The sequence below is a fragment of the Orbicella franksi genome, chromosome 4 (assembly GCF_964199315.1).
Source record: "Orbicella franksi chromosome 4, jaOrbFran1.1, whole genome shotgun sequence".
NCBI classification, from domain to species: domain Eukaryota; kingdom Metazoa; phylum Cnidaria; class Anthozoa; order Scleractinia; family Merulinidae; genus Orbicella; species Orbicella franksi.
In genome coordinates, this window is record NC_138148.1 from 21123162 (window position 1) to 21137326 (window position 14165).

General features: G+C 38.9%; 1 protein-coding gene across 2 annotated transcripts in view; it reads right to left on the reverse strand.

The window, feature by feature from the left end:
- Positions 1-14165, reverse strand: part of LOC145483694 (tRNA (32-2'-O)-methyltransferase regulator THADA-like) — a 36251-nt gene that overhangs the window by 5061 nt on the left and 17025 nt on the right. For both annotated transcript variants that reach the window (XM_081462238.1, XM_081462237.1), the window contains 19 exons: positions 13933-14026; positions 13006-13138; positions 12848-12933; positions 12383-12457; positions 12184-12261; positions 10200-10263; positions 9179-9224; positions 8390-8574; positions 7957-8159; positions 7534-7728; positions 6556-6704; positions 6231-6374; positions 5516-5673; positions 4914-5064; positions 3474-3624; positions 2481-2727; positions 1527-1918; positions 1161-1307; positions 230-794 (listed from right to left, as the gene is read on the reverse strand). In XM_081462238.1, coding sequence (XP_081318364.1) covers positions 230-794; positions 1161-1307; positions 1527-1918; positions 2481-2727; positions 3474-3624; positions 4914-5064; positions 5516-5673; positions 6231-6374; positions 6556-6704; positions 7534-7728; positions 7957-8159; positions 8390-8574; positions 9179-9224; positions 10200-10263; positions 12184-12261; positions 12383-12457; positions 12848-12933; positions 13006-13138; positions 13933-14026 — 3263 coding nt within the window. The remainder of the gene's footprint in view (positions 1-229; positions 795-1160; positions 1308-1526; positions 1919-2480; positions 2728-3473; positions 3625-4913; positions 5065-5515; positions 5674-6230; positions 6375-6555; positions 6705-7533; positions 7729-7956; positions 8160-8389; positions 8575-9178; positions 9225-10199; positions 10264-12183; positions 12262-12382; positions 12458-12847; positions 12934-13005; positions 13139-13932; positions 14027-14165) is intronic.

Below are 14165 nucleotides of genomic sequence, written 5' to 3' on the forward strand. Positions count from 1 at the left end.
AAACGAGCTTAACTTGTTTTATGCAGTCACGCTCATTTTACACCAGACCTCATTTTGGTACGGAAGCAAATGTCTGAGAAATGACTGCTTATCATGAACAAAATGAATAACATACACTCTTAATAATCATTCAGTTAGTGGTGCGACGTTTTCGCCAGCACATAAACGGCTTGGCAAGTGTTCAGTAACAATCTATTCAGAGAGGCAAAAACCAAACATCTCTTCGTACCTGATGGCAGTCTCTACAAAACACGGCTGTTCCAGATCACTTTCCTCTTTACACTTCATCACATACCACAATACAGTGACGCCAAAATACTGTAATGACTGAACTGTCCCAAGCCTTAATACTTCATCTTGCTCCCATTGACAATAGGTCTCGATCAATTCACGCCACTGTGATAACATCGCTTGTAATTCCGATGAGTTGGTTTCTTGACAGCTGATCATAAACTTGAGAGCAATGCTATAAGCAGGAATGGCTTTACCAGCCACACTAACTCCACGTGACTGACGAGCAAATGACGCCAATTTGTCCCAGAGGATTTTCAAGTCAGCGTAAGACAATAAACAAGTATCTAACCCACCCCAGACCTCCACAAACATGTCCAGTGCAACCACAACACAACCATGATCCCTCTCGGTAATTATAAGATCCACTAGATCGACTTGGATCGAGTTCGGCATTTGACGCGATTTTTTGGATAAATATTCCAAAGCAGCTAATCTCCTTTCCTTGTCTGTTGATGAAAGAAGAAGGGATAGCAGGCTTCTCTGTTCTTTGGTTTTGTTATCTAAAAGAGATGAAGCATTAAAGATTACCATCATAACTATCTCATAGACATTTAAGATGCAGACTGTCCCAAAATCTATTGAACCTGGTTTGAACACAATCTTCCTTAATAAAGTTCTGGCAAGGGAAATGGGCATAATAAAGAAACAAAACTTAACGAATATAACACATATACTTAGAATTTCAAATAGATCATATGAAAAACACGAAAAGAATACTGAAAGAATTTTCTTCTGGAACAAAACCGGGGTGAGTAACAGTCACCTTTTCATTTATTTCACCAGGCTAAACCGGTCTAAAAGCACACAGACCGTTCAATAGTCGCTAAATAAACTACTATTACATACTGTCCTGTTCAGATATTCACCTTTGGGCCACGTCTGATGAAACTGACACTCCAGACACGCCCTGACTAGTGTACGGTGCCACTCTGCGTCACCTGGTGATGTGTGATTAGCTCCACGATCTGATGCTTCTAAACTATCCATCACTATGCACTGCACTGGTTTAAAATCTAAAAAAAAAAAACACACCAAAAAATTGCCAACAATGGTACTACTGTAGTTATTTATCTCGGTAAAGCTCCAAACTTGAAACTATAACATAGAAGAAAAAACTAGCTGTTTACGAGATGAAGTAAGAGGCATGATCACAGTTCTCACTTCTTATACAATGTCATGATAAATTATCGAGCAAAATTTACAAATGTTGACGTAAAAACAAACTAACTAACCACGTTCAAAGTCTTTCCCAAGTAAAGGCCCAAACTTCATGACAATACTGAGGAAGGAAGCTCGTGTTAAAGGACAGCAATTATTAGAGGAACATATCCAATTCTTGTTCAGAATTTCATTTAGGAGACCACTGCCAGTCGTGGTTACCGCAGACCACGTGACAGCTTGAAGAACAGCACTGATCTGGAGCAACGATCCATGAAGAAAGTTCTGTGAAAAACTCTCCCCAGGCCCTGGCAGGAGCATTACCAGTTCTTTTGCCTTGTTTAACAAATGTTCACATGGTATGAATGGTACAAGAGCTTTCGCAGAAACAACACGCACTGCATAGGTTGGACATGAAGATAGTGATTGGAGATGAGGGACAAAGCCTGACAAAAGGCTGGAGGAACTGGTATGAAAACAAAGTTAAAATGTACAGTCAATATCAGTGACGTCACGTATTGTTTTGAATGTACAAACCAGAAGGCATCTTTTGCTTCACTGGGAATTTGGGAATTTAAGTTATAAAATCAATATTTAGGAACTCTCTATCAAGCTATAAAAGTTACAGATTCAACAGAATTGTACTAAGCGACCTTCACCTAGTACAAAATACTGGAAAATTGAGTTTTAATGTGATTTTGTTTCATGCACAGCATTTGTGAGACAGGGTCAACAATTTCTATCTTGATAATGTATGTTGATGCAGAAGTCATTGCTCTTTTATTCAGACTTTCACTGAATGAAACAGTTTGACATCTGTGAGTATCTTACACACGCTAAGATCAGCAGAGTTGTCTTACCATTCTGCAACCCTGTCTCTCTCCCTCCCAACAGAATAACTGAGATGACTCCCAGCAGCTTGTATGCTAGTTGACTAGAACCAGATTTATTCACTACAGTTTCGACAGTTCAATACGCAATGTGAACTCCGGATAAACGTTAAATAGATTGCTAAGAAAAGACTTTACCTTTCATTGGCTTCAGGGCATGGGTGAAGGTTGGACAGAAGTGTTAGAATAGGAAACAGTTCAGGTCTTGACATTGGTGAAAACAGAGAGGTGTTAGAAACAGAATCTGATGTGCTTTGTAAATGACTGAGGAAGAAATTATGCAAAGCAGGATAGCTGTTAAAAAAGTCCATGGCATTGATTGCGTTCATTTCACGGTCGTCATCTGTTCCTCGCCGCTGACCGAACATTCGCTTTACCAAGGAACCTGTAAATTAACATATCCGTGAATAGTGCGGCAGTACACCAGAATATTATGTTATCACGCGTTAAACACTATTCACCCATTAAATCTGTGAAGGTTCCTTCCTAGGTGTGTACAGAAAATAAACTACTGGATGCATTTTAAGATAATTATCACGAAGAAGAATGGGATGGGAGATCAGTGGATTTATTAACAGACAAACAGACAACCTCGTTCCCAGGGTCTCTCATCTTACCGCCCCCTGGAAGCGGTAAGATGAGAGACCCTGGGAACGAGGTTGACAAACAGAGTCATTTTATACAAGCTGCGTTGTTATTCAAATACAAATCAGTACTCAAAGCTATAGAATGCATAGTTGCCACAGACATCAACTTTAAAAATTTCCTGACTTTTCTCTGATAAAAATTAAATTTTCCTGACTGAAAAAACCCACAAAATCTCAGATAGAGGAGCGGCCTTCAGCCTCCCCTAACAGCCGTCCTTTCCACCCATTATTTTGATGTTTCTATGTTTCATTTATACTGATTGGCACAAATTGACCTTCTTCGGGAAACATTGTCAAGCCAACAAACCTAAAATGGTAGTACATCAGCGGTGCTATAATTTCATTTCCCCAGACTTTTCTTCAAAATGTCAATTTTTCCTGACTCAAAATATAATTCCCCGCCTTTTCCCCGACCTTGAAGAATTTTTCCCTGCCCATTTCCTGACCTGTGGAAACCCTACAATGGCATTATTGGTTCGCTTACCAAACAGCTGCATGGAAGCATTTCTAACCGCCCATGACGAGGATGCAAAGCCAGTGACAGCCATTACAGTTCCTTGTGAGGCGTACTGTAGAACTCCACAACCAAGAGAAGTGTCTTGATAGAGAGCTTTGAGAATATTGATTGCGTGTACCTGGGTTGTCAAGAAACCACCAGAGATCGATTAAAAAACAACAACATTCAACGTAATTGTGAGTAATTGCCTTTGAATATACTTTTTTGGAAACGAAGAAAGTGCAAGAGTTACTTCTTGTACGTCTCGACAGATTCTAATCATCAACGAACGGAGAACTTCATTCAGTTCATGTAGTGATCATGTTTTTCATGAGTGTATAACGACCTCGTAAGGATTTTGACATATAAAGGATACTGCGTGGCGGCACGAAGATATGAATTCTATTTTCAAGTAGTAAAAACAATATTTTACGAACGAGGACAGCGAGCGAGTACAATGTTTTTCTTAACACGAGATAAGAAAATTAATATCTTCAAGCCACCGTGTAATTTTCTTTTTATTAAACAGACAAACTGACAGTTCGCGCAAACAACCGTGAAAAAGCGAGAAATGTCCTCACCAGTGAGGATATGGCACATACGCCACTCGGGTCCCGGATGTAGTTTCGTATGAATTTTAAGAGTGGTGTAGTTTCCAGTAAAACATTAGTGTCTAAATAAGAAATTTCAACAACACCCACAAACCAGCTGTCCACAAAGTTAATCACAAGTTAACCCTTTGAGCCCTAAGTACACATATACGCGTAATTAATGGTCGTGCTCTTTGTTTCACTTGTGACGTCATCAATTTAAATGCCTACAGATATTCTTGATAAGCAGATAGTAGAACTAGGCTAGACCTTTCCGTACATTGGTCAGGTTTAGATATCGACGACATTCCGACGTCACAAATCGAAAGACAACGTTACCAGTTTTGGTGCAAAAACGGTGGTAAAATGGTCCACTATGCCTATGATTGATCATTGTTCATTTCTAAGCTTCGCCCGTAATTAACATCCAACTTTTCACGGCGGCCAGAAAGAACATGCAACGCAAAAGGTAGCCAGAGTAAAAGGGACGAGAATTAAAAGAACGGAAAGGGGCAACAAACAAAATTGAGAACGGGTAATGGCAAAAAAAAAGTCCAAATTTTGGCTTAGGCGCATGCCCGGAATTGAAATATTGCCCAATTTTGTACGTAATCCTCGAAAAATCTCTCCTTATGTAGGAAAAAAAGTTTTCTTAGAAAAACTTAGGCTTATTTAGCGTCATGGCATCCAAAAAACCTGACCAAACGGTTAAATGCGGTATTTTTTAACGAAAGTTTGGTATTCAAAGGGTTAATTAGTCTACGTCAGATTGTCTGTCTTTAATTCTCCGAACAGTCACGAGTGTGAGACAAGTTGCTGGAGCAGTTAACTCGTATACCTGAGGCAGATCTTTATGTTCGTCGATCACAGTAGGAAGAGGTGATGCTGCAGTGTCCAAAAGAGACTCCATACACTGTTTTAACAGCGGTCTTTGTCCAGATGTTGGTTCGCATGACAAAATGGTCGAGAAAACCACAGGAAGCCCAGCACTAAAAATACAACAAAGCAACACTAGCTAACGAACATTCGGAGTGAGATCAGCACTGTCTAACGAACGCCATACCCTTCGGGTTGGTATTTATTCAGAAACAAAGTAGTAACACTTTACAGTTTTTACACTGTTTAAATGATGCGTGTGTGGTAGTCAAGATTGAGAGGTCTTGGTTGGAGCCCTTACCTAGGTCCCTATAATGTGTGTGTGTCTTTCTATAAGTAGAAGTATCAAAGGGTACACGTGAATTGGTAGGGCGAGCAAAAAAAAGCCGTGGCAGGGGAGAACTAACATCCCATCCAGGTGGGGGACGAATACTTGATCACTTCAGGCAGCAGCAGAAATGAGCCATAGAATTTCTCTCATGGGTAGATTTATCTTTTCAAGCTGGTTAGTCTGTGTTTATCACTACTTTGTCGAATATTAATAGAGCTGGAGTCCATACAAACCTGCGTCTAGTAACGGAGGTCACAGAGCTTGTTGAAGACACTGTGCTCAACATCTCATTTAACCATGTGTTTGGCAAACAGTGAAGACATGGCTGTGATGAATGGAATAGACACTGGCAAATCCTCATAAAACTTCCCCGACAATTTTGGACGACACCCTGGAGAGAAAAAAGGTAAAAGCGTTTATTTACCTTTAGCCTTGACGAATTTTTTGTTGTTGTTGGCCAGTTCCAGTTTTCAAGCTAAACTGCAAAAATGAAATGGCATCATATAACAATCATTGCATCAAGTGAAGGGTGAGTAATTGAAAAAAGACAAAAATACCTCACTCAAAATACACTAGACTGTTCGGAGCTTCTCTATTTTTCAACGCATGCGAAAGAAAAAGCGAGCGAAACGAGCCCAAAGCTGGCGGGGGTGGGGGGGTGGGGGCGGTTTGACGAGCGAAGCCAGCTAAACGAAGAAGACAGAAGCCCTTCTATTTTTCTCGGTCCCCACCGCCTAACGTGTCAAGTCTCTCGTTTTGTGCTGGCGTCCAGTTTTTTCGCGATTCTTTCCGCGCGTTCAACGATCGAATAAAATGTGAGAAAATTGAAGGCTGTGAACAGTCTAAAAATACACCTGCAAATGCTACAATTCCTCCGTAGCAGACTTTGTATTTAAACTAGAATAAATGACAAATAATTAGAATAAACAAGATTGAATAAAGCAGTACCTGGTGCCTGCACTGTAGTATAACTTTGCATGCTGTTTCTGCGACAAGCTTGAGAGATTCATCATCAAGTAATGTAGCCATAGACATATGCTCAAGGTTAACTGTGTTCTTTTCAAAGATAACCGCCAGAAGCTGACATGCACACTGCAGAAAACAGTGATATGAAATGGCGTAAATGTAAGACATGTTCAAAATTGGCTCAGATTTTGAGTGTTAGTGTAAAAGTATGTGGAAGCGGTTTAGTCATATTCAACTCGTATCGCAAATCATTGTTTTATAAACACCAGCTACAAATACAGTGAGCAGTTATCAAACAAGACCTTACCTTGATACGAAGCCAGCAACATGAAATAACAATGTCTTTGTGTGACTGGACAGAAAAGGGTTCTTTGGTTTCCTCATCACTCACATCCATTGAGAACGATAATATTTCATCCAAGGCTTGACCTATATCAGCAAATGACGCCCCACCAACTACAGGAAAAAATGTATATATTAAAAAAAAAAAAAACTAAGCTATTACTTTGTAAAGAAACCGTCGGGCTTCATCGCTGAGCAACTCAAACACTTTGCTATTTATCACCTTGAAGTTGATAAAGGTAAATTAAAAGCAGTAGCTAGTCTGTGAAACTGACATTTTGAGCGTCAGTGCACATTGGAGTGTTAGTCCTTCATCCTTGCCATAGTGAAGAGCTTACGATCGAAATGTCAGCTTAAGAAACTTTGTAAAGCACTTATGTTACTAATTCAAATGGTCACACCAGAAATTTGTCTAAAATGTACTACAACAAAGCAGAGGTGAAGTGCAACGAAAATTAAGTTACTTTATGCCAAAATTGTTTATATTCATCGAGTTTGAGTGTTTTACCAATTTTTCCAAAAATAAGCCGGCTATTTTTGAAACCAAAAATTCCTTCTAATGATAAGCACCTAGGAAAATCATCCCAACAGAAAAGCCTTTTGCACAAAAATAAACAAAGGACATATTATTGGAGTTTTACGATAACAAAACTGTGCAATGTATCAACAGATGGTATTTAATGATGCGAGGTTGATCAGCGGGTTCAGTTTCCTCACTCCTTCCACATTTACCATCGTTTTTGCTATCAACATGTTACACTTTACATTTTGAGAGTATAAGAGGGGTGCATGTCAACCCCTTCAAGAGCTCATCAATATCTCGTCATTGCTATTAATTAATTGTATTGGCAGAATGTACGCAAGGTACATGTATACTTCAGCATTAAATTCCTAAAAATCAAATTTTAAAAAAACTAAACTGAAAATAGCAAGGCTGTCATACTTGCATGAGTGCTGCCGTAGTTTCCAGACAGCGTGTCCATCATGTCAGTAATGATTTGAACAGCAGTGTCCACAGTGTCATGCAGTACAGTCTGTAGCTGACGCCAACACTCTAGATCACGCAGTTTACACAGCTCAGCGTCCTTGATATCATCGAATGTTTCCTCAACACTTTGTGCCATGGCCAATGAAATGCCTGTACAACAACATTGAAATAAATAACAGACGCAAAGCTGGATTGAAAATAAGAAGAAAACAGAACTGTGTTTCAAGGCTACCTTTACAATGGGTAGACGTTGACGCGTGTAGGAAGCTCATTATAATAACCAACACAACATTAAAACTACCCACAATAAACAAATAATGAAAACGTTATCATCATTTAACAATGACGTCATATAACCCGTTACCACAGGACCCCTACCATGGCCTGGTGCATTTCGTGATGCAAACTTCATGTCGTCCTGTGCAGCCTTCACATGCATTTTGAGTTCAGCCAAGAGTTGCTGCAGCATTTGAACAACACTAAACAGCTTCCCACTGCTACTTGATTTACTGGCAAGGATTGCGGAGGGTTTCACTTCCACAGTCAAGAAGTTACAGTCCCATTCTAATTCTGACACATATCTTTAAAAATAATCAAGAACACAGCTTACATCAGCTAGATTTGAAATTACTTAATGCCTTCATGTACAACATTTTTCAACAGAGATAAACGATTATGAAAGGATTTGATGTCAGCAACTTAAGCGCGTGTCTCAGTTTCAAGTGATTACGAACTTGAGTTAGGGTCATTATGACCTTTACATTTGAGTCTACCGTAAAGATATAATGATATTTTTCTCAGTGGAACATACTTTCTTTGAATAAGTCGAAATATAACAGCTGCACTCTCACAGTCTTGTACTTTTGGGCTTCTCACTAGAGTCAAGGCCTTTTGTAGCAATATACTGGCAGATGCTTTGCCTGTGGAATCGTTCTCTAGCAATATCAAAGGCCATGAAAAGTGTTCTTGGAGTAGGTAGAATGCTGTATCGCGAATCTGTAAGCCAAACAGTTCTCTAATAAGAACACGCTACACAATTGAGGCATGAGAGATCATTGCAGTTATCTACCCACTTTAGGCAGCTGCGACCATAACGCCGAAAAAAACCCCTCAGGCTTTATTTCCAGCTACCCAAGTTGCATACATTACTGCGATGATCTCTCACGTCTGTAAATCTTTCTCTCGCAATTCAAATAAAAATGATGCTTGGCATGTTCATATGATACTATACTATCAAAACTGGAATGTTACTAAAAGTTTAGAAAGGCTCATTCATTCACAGTTATGTCATTCTAGTCAACACTGTGTATGCATGTCAAGTGTGAGCACATAAGTAATAAAGAGAAAAGCATACGATGAGGATCAATCTGGTTTGAAAACATTTTAAAGCTGGATTTCGCACATGATGTGGGTCGTTTTCGTGCTGTATAGTCGCATCAAATAGCACCCGACATTGGTGCTCCTTAAAGGCACATATAATTGTAACAACAATCAGAGAAATGTACCAATGTGTTTCACACAAAAGTCATACTCTTGACAAATTTACAAATTAAATGTGCCATTACTGTAACTATAATTATTTCAACAACAGTTTACTTACATCAGCGTAAGAACTTTCAATACATCCAAACAACATGGCAGCACTCCTGATAATGTAAAAAAAATACAATTGACACCAATTGAAAACTTAAGCTTCTGCCATTAATCTCAGCTCTTTATTGAGTAGAAATCTTAGGATACGAAAAGTGAAAAAAAGCAACCAACAACTCCAAAAAAATATAAACTTTAAAGTGCCACTACGACGAAATTCTCGATATCCATTTCTTTACATTTTCGTACACATTAAGTCTTTCCTGGATATCTTGCCCAATTTCAATTTTCTACGAACATTAAAACTCGTGGTTTTTGGACCTTAATTTCCGAGAATTTACGGCCGCCATTAACTTTCATTGTTCCAAGTCTTGGTTGAAAATTTGAGAAAATGACGTCATTTTCTCAAAAATACCGCACGGGTTGAAATTATGATAACAATTAATGTAAAAAATTGCACGAATATATGAGCCAAAGTTTTTGTTATTCTTTATGCGAATTGCTGTGCTAATTGTTATTATAATTTCAACCCGTGTGGTATTTTTCAGAAAATGACGTCATTTTCTCAAATTCTCAACCAAGACTTGGAGCAAGGAAAATTAATGACGGCCGTAAATTCTCGGAAATAAAGGTCCAAACGAAATGAGTTCTAATGTTCGTAATAGATTGAAATTTGGCAAAAAATCTAGGAAAGACCTATTGTGTGCGAAAATGTAAAAAATGGGTATGGAGAATTTGATCTTAATGGCCTTTAAGACTATGTTTATAAAAACTTCATTACACAATTAAGTGAGTAATATTGTGGCACAGTTGATATGTTTACAAATTCTGCTATACAGATACTGCAAATGCTGGTTAAGTGTACAGTAATATCACTGTGCAAGGTAACTAATACGAGAAGCATTATTCAATCCAACCCTTTATCTTATCCAGAATCAAACCATTAAGCGTCTTATTGTCTTTAGTGAGGAAGCCCACATCACAAATGGGTTTACAGAAGGGTTCTCATTACAAATATACAAAGATCATACCTGGTAGAGAAGAACTTTAAGTATCCATGCTGATTGGCCAGTGAAACAAGCAAGTGACATGAAGCTGCAACAATACAACAGAGTTATCATAATTCCGCACGTAACTAAAGTTGGTAACTGGCCAGAAGTAACAAGTGCTGTTACATTTGTTACTAGGGCGGTCATGAACTGAATATCGCCAAACCAAAACAAAAGTAACCACTGGCCAATAACAAAGGACAAAGACAATCCAGTGAACCAATCAAAACTCAAAGCAAAAACATGCAGCTGACAGAAGCGCTCGAAAACGAGTACGGCCAAGTCACGTGTAAAATTGGTTTTGGTTTTACTTCTGAATGGACGACAAAGCTATGAAAAATGCGAATTACTTTCAACACTCAAGTGAAAAACTACAATTAATGATCCTCTTTCGAGGCTTGGTCTGAGCTTCCACTAACCATACTACATTTAGGAAATACCACACTGGCTGTGGGTAAAATTTGGGTGGCAGGGAAGGACGACTGGGGAGTAGGGGTCCAGGAAGGGGGCCCTCCTGGGGGAGTACAGATCGGGTGGTAACGGGGGTAGCCACCCTGGAATAAAAGTTCCAGACCTGCCTCCAGGGGTGAGGCCCATATCCCACAGTCCCAGGGGACTGAGGGAACCAGGAGGGGGAGCCCCTCCTGGGGGGAGTACAGATCAGGTGGTACCGGGGGTAGCCACCTTGGAATAGGTAATTTCTCCGGACCTGTCTCCAGTGGGCTAGAGCCTTACTGTGGGGTAAAGTGCAGCTAATGGGTGTACTTCCCTGCCACCATCCTTTAATAGCAAACAACAGAAAGTCACCGAAATACAGTCTCTGTTCATTGCACCCTGAATGATAAGGTCTAAGGCTTGCTAGGAGACAGATAACCCTAGCCTATAGCCATTAATGGTATAATTATAATAGTTATTATTATTATTTTATACTAAGCAAATGATATCATAAGTATATATGGATAACTGTTTTTCTAAAAGTAGCAGAATAGTAATGTTCAGTATCTATACACGACATTCTGAATTGTAGTGTCAAAGCTTGCCCCTATTTTTTTTTTTTTTTTTGGGAAAGGCAGATTATTAGCCTTATTCATGGTGAACATTTCTATAGATCTAAATGATTTTGTTTATTCGCTTGAAGATGGTCCTAAAGCGTAGTATCAGGGGTTCAGATGTGTAGAGCAAGGGTCCCAGTCATGTCGAAGGATCGGCACAAACGAGAAGACTGAATAAAACGAGGAACGTGTGCTTGACTAGAGGTCAGGGGCATGAGGTGGACATGTGAGAGACATGACTGGAACCATTGATACACTGTCTTTTACAGATGTAGATAACAGTGGCTTTACTTAGGAAATGAAAGGTTTGTTGTGATATCCAAAGGGGGTGATTGTTTTCAACTGGGAATCCCTGATGGACTTTGAGATCAGGAATTGGTGGCATGTTACCTATGTTACTGGGATTTACTTATGAGCATGACACGAGGTTCATAGTGTTACATGTCTCTGAAATAAAGTGTTACAATGCAGAATGTGTGTGCCTGACTTTGAGATATTGTCTCTCAGGTCTCATTAACATCAGTTTATGGATGCCATAAACTTAAACTATACATTATTTATCATGCTATGAAATGTACAAAGACTCAAGATTTTATATTTTGAAAGAAGAACGCTATCACTTGTCTTTGTTCTGCTAGCAATATCTTTTGTCCATTGAGCAAATAATGATGCCTGCAAACATTTTGATGTGATTCCTGGCAAGCATGCGCATTAACTTTAATGAGGAAATGTGCCCTGAATTCCAGTCAGAGTTAGATCTTCCCTGATTGGCTAAACATTCTTACAGTGTTCTTATGTTTTCCTCATCTTGTCATTTAACTTCAACTGAAGACAAGATAGAAAGCACAGAAACTCTGTTGTGCCATACATATCTGTGCAAACAGACACGCACTACCCAAGCACCACATACATACCTGGTGGCTGACCCTTCTTCTTGTCTGGCTGCCATTTTAGTGAAAATACATCGAAGATGGCCCCTAAAAGGTGCATTGCTGAAAACATGTAAAAAACAATCAACAGGCATTACCCTCAGACCATGATTTGGCAACATACATGTATGAGTAAGAACATTAGGACAGGGAGCGGTTTTATCATATTGAGTTTTCTCCTCACCAGTCTTCTGTCTTTGATAGGAGGCTCCTGGAAAGAAGCATGCCACTACCAGATCGAATAGCCAAGTAACAAACTCTGCAACAACATTGCACATGGATAATTAGTATAGTTACATTGTCAGATGTCTTCACTCATTCCTTGACTTTTCTTTATTGGTGCAACAGACTAAACTCTCTAAACGCTTGTAAATCGATCGCCTTTGGCTCTTGTGAGTGATATATCGACAGAGACAAACACATTGTGGATGAACAGTGGCAATTACCAAGCTAGATGGGCTATGGTGAGTGTCCTCACCAGTAAAAATGTGTGATTCTACTTTCAATCAAAGATTAGAACTACAATGACTATGTACACTTCTGCTTAATATCCTCGTTGTCTTTAAAGTCTCTACACATACCAACTTGAAAAACCTATACATTAAAATATTCAAGAGCCTTTTATGAATAATACGTTTCTCTTACTCACCAAACATCATGTACACTGTGTCAGGTAGAGCACAGTCCTTTTTTCTTTGGTTAGCAAGTTGAAAGTGTTCCTTCAACAGGATTAAGCTGCAATCACACCAACAAATAACTTCAAATAATTCAATTTGCTACTGTTCACACTGAAACTTATATACCAACCTGCCGTCCCTGACTCTGCCAAGGATTTTCTTCATAGAGACAAAGAGTGTTTGTCTGAATGGAGCACAGGCTGTGTTTAAGTTGTGAGGCAGGAATTCCTTCAGAAGTTTTAGTTCCATCAATGACAAGAGCTCTAAAAGGTAATCAAAACATGAACAAACACTAAGCCATTAGAATCTAAAAGCTCCAATATAATTATCACGTGTATAATTTTGTGAGTTGATCAGGTGGAAATTAAACAAATCAAATTTGCGTGATCCTTTCTTTACTTCTGTCTTACATGATTTACTGGTTCTACAGGCCCTTCCAGCTGTACTCTCCCTAGGGACAATTTATTTGAATCTTAGGGTTAGGATTAGGGTTTAGGGTTTTTGAATCTGGGAAACCGTTTTTCTCTTTCTTATTATTACATCGAAAAACACTTCTTAAATCAAAAGTGCTAACACTAGCACTACAATAGCATTCTCAAACTTAGCAATAATTCATCACCTTTAAACTGAGGAAATCATGACTGTGATGGAAAAGATTTCTACCATTTTAGTTCTTCACTTTCTCCCTAGTTTAAGTTTCGATTGAGAAGATATATCAAACACTCAAGACAGCATTTGATCACATTTCTAAACATCTCAAAGTTTGTCAGAAATACTCTGCTATGCGTCGTTTTCTCAACTCTCTTCTTGGTGTTTGGAAATGCGATGGTAACCTGACCATTTGCCACGGTGTGCGTCAATTACGAAATTACGTCAATTCCCTCCATGTTGGTGTCTTTGGTGTCTTGTTCAATGGAACAAAGAATGATTGACAGTGAACATACAGTAATTCAGATTCACCTCTCCAGTTCATAAAAAATAATAAATTTCAATGACCAACTCTGAAAAGTTAAATGAAGCATTTTCATTAACAAAGAAAACAATGTGACTCGATCACCTGCAGTTTTGGGTGTAAAACTAATCACTGACAGTGCAGTAGCTCTTATGTCATCCTGTAAATGAGTCAGGCCCTGATGTAGACAGCTTTCATCCTGAAAGAGAGAAAACTTGATTTGTCAGTTATTAATTGTACCTTGCACTGTCTTGTTTTGTATTATCCAATTAAAAAAAAGAATCTGATTTTATTATATACCTGTCATAATGAGACAAATTGACCGTCTGTGAGAATGA